The sequence below is a fragment of the Microtus pennsylvanicus genome, chromosome 10, assembly GCF_037038515.1.
Source record: "Microtus pennsylvanicus isolate mMicPen1 chromosome 10, mMicPen1.hap1, whole genome shotgun sequence".
NCBI classification, from domain to species: domain Eukaryota; kingdom Metazoa; phylum Chordata; class Mammalia; order Rodentia; family Cricetidae; genus Microtus; species Microtus pennsylvanicus.
This window is the reverse complement of record NC_134588.1, coordinates 92,061,323-92,076,378: the sequence shown is the minus strand read 5'-3', so window position 1 is coordinate 92,076,378 and position 15,056 is coordinate 92,061,323. Positions and strand designations below refer to the sequence as shown.

General features: G+C 49.9%; 1 protein-coding gene across 1 annotated transcript in view; it reads left to right on the top strand.

Moving 5' to 3' along the window:
- LOC142859010 (sodium/potassium-transporting ATPase subunit alpha-2) overlaps nucleotides 1-15,056 on the top strand; it is a 27,900-nt gene extending 12,844 nt beyond the window's left edge. Inside the window, exons 10-24 of the mRNA XM_075989158.1 lie at nucleotides 370-568; nucleotides 697-806; nucleotides 991-1,125; nucleotides 1,774-1,963; nucleotides 2,096-2,271; nucleotides 7,226-7,362; nucleotides 7,857-8,007; nucleotides 8,102-8,270; nucleotides 8,472-8,626; nucleotides 8,977-9,100; nucleotides 9,291-9,436; nucleotides 9,633-9,763; nucleotides 11,927-12,028; nucleotides 12,183-12,274; nucleotides 13,236-15,056. Of these exons, the coding sequence (XP_075845273.1) occupies nucleotides 370-568; nucleotides 697-806; nucleotides 991-1,125; nucleotides 1,774-1,963; nucleotides 2,096-2,271; nucleotides 7,226-7,362; nucleotides 7,857-8,007; nucleotides 8,102-8,270; nucleotides 8,472-8,626; nucleotides 8,977-9,100; nucleotides 9,291-9,436; nucleotides 9,633-9,763; nucleotides 11,927-12,028; nucleotides 12,183-12,274; nucleotides 13,236-13,264 (2,046 nt within the window). The 3' untranslated portion in view covers nucleotides 13,265-15,056. The remainder of the gene's footprint in view (nucleotides 1-369; nucleotides 569-696; nucleotides 807-990; nucleotides 1,126-1,773; nucleotides 1,964-2,095; nucleotides 2,272-7,225; nucleotides 7,363-7,856; nucleotides 8,008-8,101; nucleotides 8,271-8,471; nucleotides 8,627-8,976; nucleotides 9,101-9,290; nucleotides 9,437-9,632; nucleotides 9,764-11,926; nucleotides 12,029-12,182; nucleotides 12,275-13,235) is intronic.

Genomic DNA, 15,056 nt, shown 5'->3' with positions numbered 1-15,056 from the left:
TGCTCCGAGTCAGATGTGTTCAGCTCTCTGCAGGGTGTTTCCCACAGACACACCTAGGAACCAGTTCAACGCGCCTAATGGCCAACTGTCATTATTTACGCTAGGCCCCACCCAGTCTTATCTGTGAGTAGGATTAAGAAAAGAGGAATAGAGCTTCAGGATAGAAAAAGGTCATGAACACCTGTCACTCTAGACTTGGGTTGATTATTTATTTATTTCCAGGCAAGTCCTGGAACTAGCTCTGTAGAACAGGCTGGCCTCGAACTCACAGAGATCCACTTGCCTCTGTTTCCCAAATGCTGGGATTAAAGTCGTGTGCCACTACTGCCTGGCGTCTTGAACCATTTTATATTTCTCTCCACTTACTAGGTGTGCCTGACCCTGACCGCCAAGCGCATGGCCCGCAAGAACTGTTTGGTGAAGAACCTGGAGGCGGTGGAGACGCTGGGCTCCACTTCCACCATCTGCTCGGACAAGACGGGCACCCTCACCCAGAACCGCATGACCGTGGCCCACATGTGGTTTGACAACCAGATCCATGAGGCCGACACCACTGAGGATCAGTCTGGTGATTTGGTTCTCCGGAAAGGGGGAAGGGGGATGGCTGGTGCCGAGGGCCCTGGCAGAAGCAGGAGATGAGGGTGTGAAAATGCTCCAACAGGGGACCAAGCTTCTTTCTCCCTTATTTCTCCCCAGGGGCCACATTTGACAAACGGTCCCCCACGTGGACAGCCCTGTCTCGGATTGCAGGTCTCTGCAATCGTGCTGTCTTCAAGGCTGGGCAGGAGAACATCTCTGTGTCTAAGGTAGGGGGGTCAGCCGGTGAGTGCCGGCACAGATATGCTAGAGGACTGTCTCCAAAGGTCCCGTGTTGGTGCCCAGCTTTCCCTCTCACATTGAGTTGGTGACCTCAACTGATGCCCTGTCTCTCCCATCCTCCACTCCCTACCCTCCCCCACTGCGACACTGAATTCTATTTTCTTCTGGCAGCGGGACACAGCTGGTGATGCCTCTGAGTCAGCTCTGCTCAAATGCATTGAGTTATCCTGTGGCTCAGTGAGGAAGATGAGGGATAGGAACCCTAAGGTGGCAGAAATCCCCTTCAACTCGACCAACAAATATCAGGTCTGGCTGGGCTGCTGGGTGGAACAGAGAAAGAAAGAGGGACCAAAATGGGGAGAGCGAGTGACCGGAGACTCAACAGAAAGAAGGGATGGGAATATCTGAGGGCTGTGTGCTCCCACCCCTGCTTGACGCCCAGGACACATGGACCAGCTACATGTGTGCTTGCCACCCATCATCCTCTGACTGGCAAACCTTACTACACACAACCTGTCACGGTCTCCTCTTTTCTCCCCACCCACTGGCCACATAACTAAAGCACACTTTTGTGATTCCCTTACTGTATCCCTCTGTATTTAGGCGTCTGTTAAGGCCAAGAATAATCTCTACTCTACTCTGCAGGCACCATAGAGGTAACCCTGGGTCATTGGAATGATAGGGGGTGCTAATAAAAGCCACCCAGCCCCCAGCACAATGCCTGCCCTAACTGATCTTAGCAACTATTTGTTGAATCGATCACCATTCTGTGGAAGTGACTCTCAGATTTTAAGACTCGGGATGATGTGAAACACCTTCCACGCATAGTTTCTCCTCTGTTGACACTCTCTGATGATTAGAGTTACGTTAATAAGGAAAGCTGCTCCCTATCAGACCCTGTGCTAAGCACCAAGTGAGTAAGTCGCCCTCTGTGACTGCCTTTCCCCTCTCCAGCTGTCCATCCATGAGCGAGAAGACAGCCCCCAGAGTCACGTGCTGGTGATGAAAGGGGCTCCGGAGCGCATCCTGGATCGATGCTCCACCATCCTGGTCCAGGGCAAGGAGATTCCTCTGGACAAGGAGATGCAGGATGCCTTTCAAAACGCCTACATGGAGCTGGGAGGACTCGGGGAACGTGTGCTAGGTGAGGGAGCCGAAACCGGAGCAGGGCCAAGAAGGGGGCTCCTGAGCCTCGCTAGCATCTCTAGCATGGAGCCCTGGAGGCAACCCAGCAGCCACTCTGCTGCTCTCACTCCTCCCTTCTGCTCCTCTTCAGGCTTCTGTCAGCTGAACCTGCCTTCCGGGAAGTTCCCTCGGGGCTTCAAGTTCGACACGGATGAACTGAACTTCCCCACAGAGAAGCTCTGTTTCGTGGGGCTTATGTCCATGATTGACCCGCCCAGGGCAGCTGTGCCAGACGCTGTGGGCAAGTGCCGAAGCGCAGGCATCAAGGTACCGATGACCTCCTTCCCGCCCACTCCCACCTCTGTCCTGGTATGCCTGGCCACCTACCAGAGGTCAAGGGACCGCAGCAGCTGCTGTCCTGAGGAGACCTGGCGCCCTCCTTCCCTCTGACCCAGAGAAGCTGTCCATCTGCATGACGAGAGCTCTTGCTTTTTCCTTTTGTTCACGCCTATCTATCACCTAGCCCAGCTCCCTGTCCCACCTCATGTGCACCCCTCCCTCCTCATCCTAAGTACCAGCTGGCATTCCCATCATGGATACTTCGTTATCTGAGTGCCCAGCTGCCTCAGTCTACCCATTCGGAACGGGGACTAGAAAGCTCTTGTCTGCCTCAACAAGCTCACCTTATTACTCCATATTCTCCCCACTCATCCACGACTCCACAGAGTCTTCGTCCAACCACAACCTCTTCTCACTGAATATGCTCTCTTATTTGTCTGGCTTGTTCTTCATCCAGCAAATATATATTGCTTATCAACTGTGCATCGGGCACTGTGCGAGGTGCCAAGTTATTTAATGAACCAACCGACCGACCATCCATCCATCCAGGAACTCAGTTTCCTATTTCCAAGACAGGTCCCTGACATCTTCTTTTTCTGTCATCAATTCTGATGCCATCATTATTTCTTCTTCTTCTTCTTCTTCTTCTTCTTCTTCTTCTTCTTCTTCTTATTATTATTATTATTATTATTATTATTATTATTATTCCTCCTCTTCTTTTTCTTCTTCCTCTTCCTCCTCCTCCTTTCTCCTCTTTCTCCTCCTCTTTCTCCTCCTCTTTCTCCTCTTTCTCCTCCTCTTTCTCCTCCTCTTTCTCCTCCTCTTTCTCCTCCTCTTTCTCCTCCTCCTCCTCCTCCTCCTCCTCCTCCTCCTCCTCCTTCTCCTTAACAATGCAACACAACCTGCTCCCTGAGAGCCAAGTCTTTGTTTCCCACTGGGAATACAAAGATGAATAGAACCAGGCCTGGCTTCCACATCTCTCAGGGGGGGGGGGGGGGGGCTGATGCTTCTAAACATATCATAGAACAGTCTTAAGAGTTGAGGTCATTGAGTAATTTATTGGTCAGATGCCTAAGGATAAGTTATTTTAATGTTTTAGATGCATCAGATACTACTTTAAGCACTGAGCATGTGGTAAGCACAAGCATCTTCCCTGTTACAGAGAGAGAAACTGAGGCACAAGCAGCAAGCCCAAGACCACATAGCTAGTAATTTGTGAAGTCAGAATTTGAAACAAGGCAGTCTATTTCTTAACCACCACACCAGAAGACTTGGTGCTGTGTATGTGCGTTAGTTTTGACTGCAGTAACCACCCAGCATGGAAAATAGGCATTATTACCCCCATTGTAATACACAAACACTCAGAAACTCAGAGTAGGTAAATAGTTTCCCCAAAATAGAACAGTTGGTAAGAGGCAAACTGGGATTATGAAGCACAGTTGGCTTGTCTGGAAGCCACGCTCCGTCTTTCTGCCCAGTCAGGTGCCTCTCGGCATGATGAGAAATCACACAGAGGCTGGGCAAGGACTCTATGGAAAATTAACTGGGAGCTGTTAATTCTGCCTCTGAGAACTAGACAGGGTTTAACAGAAGGGATGATATTTGACCTGGGCCTTGAAGGCTGCCGAGGATTCAGCAGGCTCTAAAGGAAGGAGAGGCATGGCTAGATGAGGGAACAGTACGTACCCGATGTGCCGACACTATCAGGAGGTGGAGGTGTACGGGTCAGTGGGGGAGAGATGGTGAAAGAGCACTGGGGATTGGGACTGATATATTGGGTCAAGTCCAGTTGGAAAGATTTCCTTTAAATGCCAGACTCAAGCTCTATCCCATGTGCCACAGAAGACCACAACTGTCACAGATATAGCTTTAAGGCTACCTAGAGGAGGAGGGACGAGATGTGGGGATAAGCTGAAGTCAGGAACAGGGAGACAGATTAAAATGTGCACAATAGTCAAGCGAGGGGTGAGGATCTGGACAAGACAGAGAAACAGGGAGTGAAGACACATAGTTGCATTCGAGAAGCATTTGGAGAACTTGGTGAGCAAGCTGGGCACAGGGTGGGAAGATAAGGGAGAGAACAGAACCCAGTGGATAGTCTGTCTAAGAGGAGAGGAGCTGGAGGGGGTGCAGGGAGTGCAGGCAGCAATGCAGTATGGACCTTCCGTTTAAAGCATCTGTGAGAAACAGAGAGAGAGAGAGAGAGAGAGAGAGAGAGAGAGAGAGAGAGAGAGAGAGAGAGAGAGAATATCTGGGGACAGCTGGAATATAGTTCGAGTTCAAGAAAGACGGTCAGGACTTTAGATTTAAATCTCATTAGCACATGCGTACAAACTAAAGGCTTACCTAAATATTTATCATGTTGTTCAGGAAGCAATAGGTCAATACGCAAGTAGTCAAGGAAAGGGTGAAGAATGAAACCCTAGGTTCACCAACATTTCTGGGGAAGAGGAGAAAGAGAAGCCAGTGGCATGGGTAGGACACAGCTAATGTTTATTGAGTGTCTACATAACGCCAGCCTGGACTGATGTAGATCACCCCCTTCATTGTGCTGACCTAGAAAATTGACTTGTCTAAGGTCCAACCGTTGGCGAAGGTCAATGTTTAAACTTCCTGTCCAAAGGCAGCACTTACTCCACTCTGCTAGGCTCCATTCTGCCACCCTGAGGAGACTTGAAAGAACATGCCGCCAGGTAGGGGTACAGCTCGGGCAGAAATGAAGGAGGCACAGAAGCCAAGGGAGCGAGGGGTCTCAACGCCTGAGGGAGTCAAGGACAGCGAGGTTTGCCGAGACACTTGTTTTCAATAGGAGGCATGTTGCGGGTAGTTTCAGGTTAATAATGGGGGTGGGAGAGAAGGCAGCGGGGGCGTGAAGAGGTGTCTTGCCTCAGTTCTGTGGGACATCTCCCACAAGCCCACATATGCCAATCTGTCCTCATCCAGCTTTGATCACTTTATGCTGATAATAGCCTCTTCCCAGGCCTCCTCCCTTCCCATTTCACTCCATGCATTCTGCCACAGCAAAAAACATTAATTGTCCCCGCTAAGGCAAGAAACACTTCTCCCCAAACCATGCAGGGCTGTTGGAAGCCAATGGACACAACAGCAGCTGAACACTGTCTCCATCTTTTTTTTCTTATTTATTTATTTTTCCATTCAAAAATTTACACTTCCTCCCCTCCTCTCATTCCCCTCCCACTCCCCCATTCTCTTCCTCCCTCCTTAAGAGAGGGCAGGGAACCCTGCCCTGTGGGAAGTCCAAGGCCCTCCCCACTAAATCCAGGCCTAGGAAGCTTTGCATCCAAATAGACTAGGGTCCCAAAAAGTACATGCAGTAGAAACAAGTCCCAGTGCCTTTATCAATGGTTTCTCAGTCAGCCCCCATTTTCAGCCACATTCAGAGAGTCCAGTTTGATCGCAAGCTCATTCAGCCCCGGTCCAGCTGGATTTGGTGAGCTCCCATTAGAACAGGCACACTGTCTCAGTGGGTAGACCAACCCCTCACAGTCCTGACTTCCTTGCTCATATTCTCCCTCCTTCTGCTCTTCAACTGGACCTTGGGGGTTCAGTCCATTGCTCTGATGAGGGTCTCTGTCTCTATCTCCATCTGTCACCAGATGAAGAGTCTATGGTGATATTCAAGATAATCATCAGTGTGATGGTGGGAGAAAGCCAGTTCAGGCACCCTCTACTCTGCTGCCCAAGGACCTAGCTGAGAGCATCCCCGTGGATACCTGGGATCCCCTCTGGAGCCAAGTCTCTTGCCAACCCTAAAATGGCCCCCTTAATTAAGATATCTACTTCCCTGCTCCTATATCCATCTTTCCTCCATCTCCACCCTCCCACTCCCCCAAGCTCTCTCCAGTCTTTCCTTTCACCCTTCTCTCTCCCCTCTCCCCTTCACTGTCTCCATCTTAGCCCTGCTCTATCCAACCGCACTGCTGCCGTGATCACTTGAGACACCGGGAGAGTCAAACCTTTGTTCAGGGTCCCTGTGACCTTGAAGAAATCTTGAGTGCTCACAAAACTTTGGTCTCCTTAAGTGTATTCGAAGGGAGCTGTTGGAGTTTGGAGAGTGGCCCAGCAGCTAGGAGCGCTCATTGGCTGCTCTCTCAGAGGACTCACACGGCAGGTCACAACCATTCAGGGTATTAGATGCCCTCTTCTGGTCTCCAAGGGCGCCAGACACATATGTGGTACACAGACATACATGCAGACTAAACACCCACACACATAAAATAATAAAAAGAGGGGACAGAGGAGGGGAAGAAGGAGGAACTGTTAAAGGGAGTACCCATCCAGTTCTGATGGCTTCTTTTCCCACATAGCCAAACTCCTAAAGAAATTCCCCAGACAGCCCAGGCATGGGAATGTATGCCCATAATCCCAACACTTGACAGGCACAGGCAAGAGGATCCTGTGGGTCTGAAGTCAGCTTGGGCTACATACCTAAAGATCTTGTCCCAGAGAGGTAGAGGAGACACACACACAGAGAGAGAGAAAGACAGAGACAGAACACAGACAGAGAAAGACAGAAACGGGGGTTAGGGAGAACACACAGACTCTCCTCTGCCAAGGGACCCTCATTAGCCTGTTAATCTGCTGCAGATGTTTTTGGCTGTTTAAATGGACTCTCTCTGATCCTCTGAACCCTGAACCCAACACAGTTTGTCACTGTCTCTTACCCTTACCACCAAAAATTTGTGTACACACACACACACCACACCCACCACATACACACACACCTCACACACACACCACACCACACTACATATACCACATACACACACAACATACACCCCCCCACACACACACACACACCTCCTCTCTTCTGGCTGGGATTCACCAGCCTTAGACATCTAGTAGTCTAATTTTACATGGTTTAGGGAAAGGAATAGGAGGGGAAGCTGAACACCTTCTTTTTCTGTCTTCTTCTTATCAGGTGATCATGGTCACTGGGGACCACCCTATCACAGCCAAGGCCATTGCCAAAGGTGTGGGCATTATATCAGAGGGTAACGAGACTGTGGAGGACATTGCAGCCCGGCTCAACATTCCTGTGAGCCAAGTCAATCCCAGGTAAGGGCTTTACAAAGACCCTGTCCCTAGCCAACACATCATCTCCCAGAGGCTGTCAGGGTTCCTTGTGGATATCTGGACAGCATCTCTGGAACCCTTAGACTAAAATCTTTCCTTTGCCTGTCCAATGGCCATTCCCACAAACAACTTTGTGTCCAGCCTGTACCAGTGATGAGCTGTGTAACCTTGGAAACATCTTGCAGTCTTGAACTTCCATTTTCTCAGTTATGGAATTGAGATGCTGTCCATACTGCAGGGTTGCTATAGGGATGGAATATGCCTAGCAAACAGCCCTCATGCTTTCGTGGTACCACACGGGGAAAATGTAGCGTTGCCTTCTCTGGGAGAAATAGCGGAACTCAGTGTCATAGAAGAGGGCGTGAAAACAATAACAGAGTCCCACCGCACAGGGGGACTAAGGCACATGGAGCAGGGAGGGGCAGCAGGACAGGCGTGAGTGTGGATGGTCAGTTCTTACTGCTTCTACCCTCCAGAGAAGCCAAAGCATGTGTAGTGCACGGGTCAGACCTGAAGGACATGACGTCAGAGCAGCTGGACGAGATCCTCAGGGACCACACGGAGATCGTATTTGCCCGGACCTCCCCTCAGCAGAAGCTCATCATTGTGGAGGGATGTCAGAGGCAGGTGAGCAAGACAGCAAGAGGCAGAGACAGGGCAAAGTCAGGGGCCAGACAGGCAAGGACTTTGTCCTCAAGCACCTTTGGTGTCCTCCCGGCAGGGAGCCATTGTGGCAGTGACTGGTGACGGGGTGAACGACTCCCCTGCTCTGAAGAAGGCCGACATCGGCATTGCCATGGGCATCTCTGGCTCTGATGTCTCTAAGCAGGCCGCTGACATGATTCTCCTCGATGACAACTTTGCCTCCATCGTGACAGGCGTGGAGGAGGGTGAGGAAGCAGGGTGGGCTGTGTGACATCCAGGATGTCTGAAGCCAGACCTTTTGCTTCCTCTGATTTTCACACTAAGATTCCACGCTGCTTCAGCTTTAAATCTTCCTCTTAGAAAAATGAGCAGCCAGCCACACCTCAGGGGTGAGGGCGGGGAAGAGTACCTCTAACCTCCCTGATGCCCTCAGAACCTCCCCACAGGCCGCCTGATCTTTGACAACTTGAAGAAGTCCATCGCATACACCCTGACCAGCAACATCCCTGAGATCACCCCCTTCCTCCTGTTCATCATTGCCAACATCCCACTGCCCCTGGGCACCGTGACCATCCTCTGCATCGACCTGGGCACAGACATGGTGAGGCCAGAGTGTGGAGCACAATCTGACCAGGCAATCACAGGGAACAGGGGTGGGGTGAGCAGCGGACAAAGGAGCTGCGCCAGGGTATCAGACCAGACCCTGAGCAGTAGACAGCAGATGATAAACACAGGCCTGGGGAAAACAGGAAGTTTCTCCCCACCAGTCTATAGTAGCGGGGATTGAACCCAGGACTCATGCATGTTCTCCACCCCTAAACTATCACCCTAGTGATGACAGGACCTTAAATACCGCTGTGCCAAATTCTGTTGATTCTTCACTGAGCGGTTGCTGCTCTAGATACAGAATCTCTTCAGATGCCTCCTCCAGCCCACGTCCTCTGTACACAGGTTCCTGCCATCTCATTAGCATACGAAGCAGCTGAGAGTGACATCATGAAGCGGCAGCCACGAAACTCCCAGACGGACAAGCTGGTGAACGAGAGACTCATCAGCATGGCTTATGGACAGATTGGTGCGCCCAGCCAGGGGCTTGGGAGGGTGTCCCCAAAAGCTTCGTCCCATGCCTGAGAGAGATGAGTGATATTTCGAGAAAGAGTCCAGCTCCCTGAGAGACAGAGACTTCTATCTCTGTCCCCAAGGGGTGGCCCTTTGCTGGTTCTTTCTCTACTCAGGTCCCACCTTCTGTTTACAACCTCTTCCAGGCATGATCCAGGCTCTAGGTGGCTTCTTCACCTACTTTGTGATACTGGCAGAGAATGGTTTCCTGCCATCACGGCTGCTGGGTATCCGCCTTGACTGGGATGATCGAACTACCAATGACCTGGAGGACAGCTATGGGCAAGAGTGGGTGAGTGGGGCTGTGTAAGTGTGATGCCAACGAGAAGGGGTGGGGCTGAAGGCCTGGCAGGAACTGGCCGGGAGCAAGCTAGGGGCAGAAGATGGGTTAAGTGCCGAGCTTAGCCACTGCCTAAAGCATGCTGTGTGCTGGTACTATCTATCCCTGACATTCACACTTGACCTCTTTCCGCCTGCCTCCTCCCCAGACCTACGAGCAGCGGAAGGTGGTGGAGTTCACATGCCACACGGCCTTCTTTGCCAGCATCGTGGTTGTGCAGTGGGCTGACCTCATCATCTGCAAGACCCGTCGCAACTCAGTCTTCCAGCAGGGCATGAAGTGAGCGCCGACCGCTACCAGTACCTACCACCCAGACAGTCCTCTAGACACGGTCACCAACCCATACAGGCCAGGATTCCAGTACCAGACCCCCTCAGCTCCCAGGGCTCAGATTTACTCGGAAGGCATCTGGTTGTAATAACCTAGCTACTTATCCATAGACAGGTTTGAAATGCGAGTGCGCACACGCACACACACACAAACGAGGACGGAATGGCAAGACTCTACGGAACTACACTCTATTGTCATGTTTTCCTACCTTCATGTTCGTCTTCCTTACTGTCCTCTCACCCCTCCTTCTCGCTTCCTCTTCCAGTCCCTGTGTAGGTGGCACCTAGCCATATCCTTTGCCCGGTTCTAAACCCAGGGTCAGGTCTCCTGTTTGCCACACCAACACTTGGCACCGTCCTGTGGTTCTGTATCTGCCCAGGGGGCAAATTCAGGCCTTCCTAGAGTGTGGTACCACGAGCCGGGTTGTGAATTAAGTGCCTTGCTCCACTCTCACGACAGGGTCTTCCAGGCGGGTATAACCATACACTGTGTGGGCAAGGAGTCCTCTCCAAGGTTAGATGACAAGGTCACTCAGCTGGTCAGGGCCCTCCAGGTTGGTCTCCACCCCACACTGCAGTAGTAGCTCACTTGTCACACACCCCAATGTCCGGCACCCCATTCCCTTGTGATTTGAACACAGATGGAGGCTGAGTAGCAAAGGGGCCACACTGGTTTCTTTCCTGTTTCCTACCATAGACAAAGGTGGCCATTCCCCCGAATAAATTTTGTCCCAGAGAAATCTAAGGAATTAGGCACAGCCCTGTACCAGACACTTACAGGGCAGCTTACAGGTGACACAGAAAGGTGGGGACAGAACCAAACTGATGAACTCAGACCACCCAAGAGGCAAATGAGAAAGAATCAATGTGACTCTGGCTAAGTACAGGGAAGAGGTATTAATACCCACAAACCACCTGGCCCAGAGGCAGCCTTAGTGTGCCTGGGCCTTGGGCAGTTAAAAGTCCTCAAAGATACTCTCAACTGTATTTCAAAATGCCATATGAGCCAGGCTCTTACTTGCAAGAAACTCCCATCCTCAGGCAAACCCCAAGAAGACAGTGGTGACTTCCTCTAGACTAGTTATTCTTGTTCTGCTTGGAATCCTCAAACACTTATAATAAATTCTAACGTAGTTATCACTCACCAGCAAGTGTAACTTGAGAGGCAAAAATCATTTAAAATGTGGATTGTGTGGGAAAAAAAGCAAAGAGCTATCCCTATTTTCTTCTCAGACATTGTCTGATGTGCTATGTAACCATCTTTTTATGCTTATTGTATGTAGAGAAGAAGTGTGAGGCTCTAAGAAATTAGGCTCTTTTAAACTCCCCAAAGGCAGGAAATGGCTAAGATAGCGTACACTGGACAGATCTGACTCCAGAACCTGCTCTCAGAACATTGTTCCGTCGTTCTTTTACATTCTGATACAGTGAGTATATATCAACTACTTCCTGTACGGTGACACAGAAGCAAACGCTGGCTTTTGCTTCTCTTCTCTCCGTGTCTGTGATGTACAACCACCCGGGTCTGTAGGAGATGCTGAGAAATAGAAGACACCAATGGGCTCCGCCCAGAGGAGCTTTTTAAGACTCCTTGCTGGGAAAATGATAGTGTACCAGCTCATGGGCCTAGAGCAATAACAATTATAAGCTGTCTGTGTTGACTACTACATCTCTGGTACTGAGTTACATAAGAAACAATTACTGAATGAGTTAATAGATGTATAATACACAGTAGCCAGAGGTGAACAAAACAAGCAGAAGAAAAATTTTTTTTTTTTGGTTTTTCAAGACAGGGTTTCTCTTTGTAAGTCCTAACTGTCCTGGAACTAGCTCTTGTAGACCAGGCTGGCCTTGAACTCACAGAGATCCACCTGCCTCTGCATCCCAAGTGCTGGGATTAAAAGCATGCACCACCACCATCCAGCCAGAAGAAATTTTTTCCCCCTTTGGTTACATAAAGCATGAGAAGAGGTTTGAAGATGATAGGGATGAAGAAGCTGTCCTTCGCTCTTCTCCTTCCCTTCTGCTCCAAGGGGTGCCCCTGGAGCTCCCCCTTCCCACACCCTCCTCCAACGCTACCTGACTACCTGCTTTCTGTTCTTTGCCTTTCTAGGAATAAGATCCTGATTTTTGGGCTCCTAGAAGAGACGGCTTTGGCTGCCTTCCTGTCTTACTGTCCGGGCATGGGGGTGGCCCTCCGAATGTACCCACTCAAGTAAGTGTCTCTACCAGTGGCTGAGGGAGGGGTAAGAACAGAGAGAGAAATCCTGGCTCCTTTTGGGACCCAGGCTCTAATTCACTTTTGCTCTACTTTTGTGACACCGTGCCAGCCTCTGAGGCCCCTGACAGTTCCCTCCACTGTTTTTCAGGGTCACCTGGTGGTTCTGTGCCTTTCCCTACAGTCTCCTCATCTTCATCTACGATGAGGTCCGCAAGCTCATCCTGCGGCGGTACCCTGGGGGTAAGCGTTCCACTCTGCAGACAGCTCTGACCCTAAGGTCCCAGAAGCCCTGAGCAGGCCAACCCTGGCCTCTTCCTTTCAGATCCTGTGTCTCACCTAGAGCAATGGTTCCCAACCTTCCTAATACTGCGACCCTTTAACACAGTTCCTCACGATGTGGTGACCCCTGACCATAAAATTATTTTCATAGTTACTTCGTAACTGTAATTTTGCTACTGTTATGAATCATAGTGCAGATAGCTGATATACAACCCCTGTGAAAAGTCTGTTTGATTCCCCAAGGGGTCATGACTTACAGGTTGAGAACCACTGCTCTAGGATCACAGACTATCAGATTAGAAGGACCCTTGGAGATCATCTAATCATCTATACATTTTGCTGATAGAAAGATGCACAGAGGGGATTTATTCGCTTAGAATGATAAGGCAAGGAATAGAAACTGGTACCAGGACACAGGGCTCTTGATTTCCTGGCATCCACCAAGAGTTGGTTTATTTCCCCTGGAAGCATTTTGATCATTGGCTGGATTGAAATGGATGACCTACAAGCCACACACAGTCCATGAATGGTGTTTGGGCTGAGAGGTCCAATATTTTAGATGTGTGATCTTCTAATGGATCCACCATCTAAAACTTGGGCGTTTTTCATAAAGCCTGGGATCTGATTTCTAAAACAACATAAAGCGCTGTCAGTCCTCTGGCGCAGTTCCTCGCGGCACCATTGGTACAGCTGCTTCCGTGGACACTTGTTACCTGAATGAAATACAAGTCTCCCCAGAAGACAGGCTTGGCCCCTCCTTTCCTTTATACAGCCCACCCACCAGGCAGGGGTTTGTCCCTTCCCTCTGCGCTATTCCCCAGACTTCTCCTTCCCTCTGATCTCAGCTATTTGAGCCCTGGGGAGTTGAACTTTTGCTTCCTGTTATGTTCCTGCTACAACCTTTATCCCATCTCTCTCACAGGCTGGGTGGAGAAGGAGACGTACTACTGAGATCACTGGAGAAAGGAAGAATGGGAGAGATGGGGTGCTCTGGAGGTGTTGCTGCGGTGGTAGAGGGAAGGGATGGAAAAACTGGGGTGGTATTTTAGGGGAAGATTTGGGGGAGACAGAATAAGGCAACGGGGTGAGCTAAGCTGGGTAAATAAACTTGAGGTGACTGCTCCACAGGTCCAACTGTGAACCCTCAGACAGTGTGTTCTGGGGTCCCCTCCCGAGATCCCTCTCGTCCCACTCTACCATGTCCCCTACTTTCCCCGAAGCACTAAGGGTTGCCCCAGGCCTCTTTGTGTCCCAGCCCTCACCTGTATTCTTCAAACAGATCACCACCCAACGGTCAGTCTTGTCTCCTCTCAGACCAAGTGTCCACGTCTCTGGCGTCATTCTTCTTCCCGTTCTTGTCTTCCTTAGCTTCCTTCCTGAGCCTGCCCCTGTCCCTCCCTTTCCAGACCTTAAAAACAAAAAATTTTCCTTCTGGAAGTGCGAGAGTCTGAGGCCAGAAGGGGAAGCTGGAAGGGAAGGTTAGGAGTGTCTCCCAGGCAAGGCCAGTCAGGAACCTAGGGAGGAGAGCTGGGCTGGCAAGGAGGGATTGGGATATGCTGGCTGAGGGAGACAGCAAAGGAATAAAGAGAGGCAGTGACCACAAATTTGTCACCTTGAGTCTCCAGGTAGATGGTATGGGTTGTGTCTCTGTGTCCTGCCTTTATAGACACAAGTAGATTAAATTCCCATCTCATTAGACTAGCAACGAGGGGCAAGACCAGGAGGCAGTGTGGCCACAAGTGCCCCAATGACCCCTGGAGAGTGGTCCCCTTTGTCCACAAGGCCAGGAAGGTCCAGCTCTTGGGATTACATGCTTTTGGGAACATCCCCTCTTTATAATAATTTCTCAAACACCACGCTGTTCTGAGACCCCAGTTAGCTGCCAGTTTCCACCTCCCTGCTCTCCCACTACCTTCCCCTTCATGCCCATCCTGCTGAACCCACATCATTTCCAGTTATTGCCTAGCTGGCCACTGGCAGGAAAAATCAGCTTAGGGCATGACACTGTCAGAAATTTTAGACACGAGAGAAAATCTGCCTTTGACCTCTTAGATGGCAAGGCCACCCCTCCCAGGCAAACTCCCACTTTCCTTGAGACAGGAAGCTAGCTTCAGGTTCCTATGGAATAGAGTTGTCTTTCCTTACTCCCTCTCAGCTAACATTTTTGCTCTGCCCTTTTTCTAAGCCTGGCCTAGAAAGCATTAGATAGCTGGACCTAGATGAATGAGCCAAGCAAGTGAGAGACAGCAAGAAAACCGGAAGGCCTAAGGTGGAAACATGAAGGACAAGACACGCATTAGGCCAGGCCCAAAGGCCTCCCCAGAGCCACTGTCTCATCACAGTGGAGTTTTGTTTTATCATACATACATTGACATTCATAAGCCTTAGGTTGGAAGTCTAAATAAGACTCTATATTTATTTGGGCCCGATTAATTTGAGATCTTGACTTTGAACAAGCGTTTACCATTGCACAATCAATAAAGAAGTCATTTGGTCAGTAATTTAAGTGCATAAACAGTATTGCTAGGAGTGGCATATTTAGTCTGTCCCAAAGTATGCTTTTCAGGCACTTTAGAAACCTCCCTTTAGAATCAGCAAGTGCATAGGCTAATTATCTTCAGTCCCAATATGTCTGTTAAAGGAACGTCTACAAGATCCTTACTGGTGACCTTCTTTAAGACTTTAGCTTGAGGCACTACATATGTACTTGAAAATAATAAAGCTGAATTTCTTTATGAGTAAA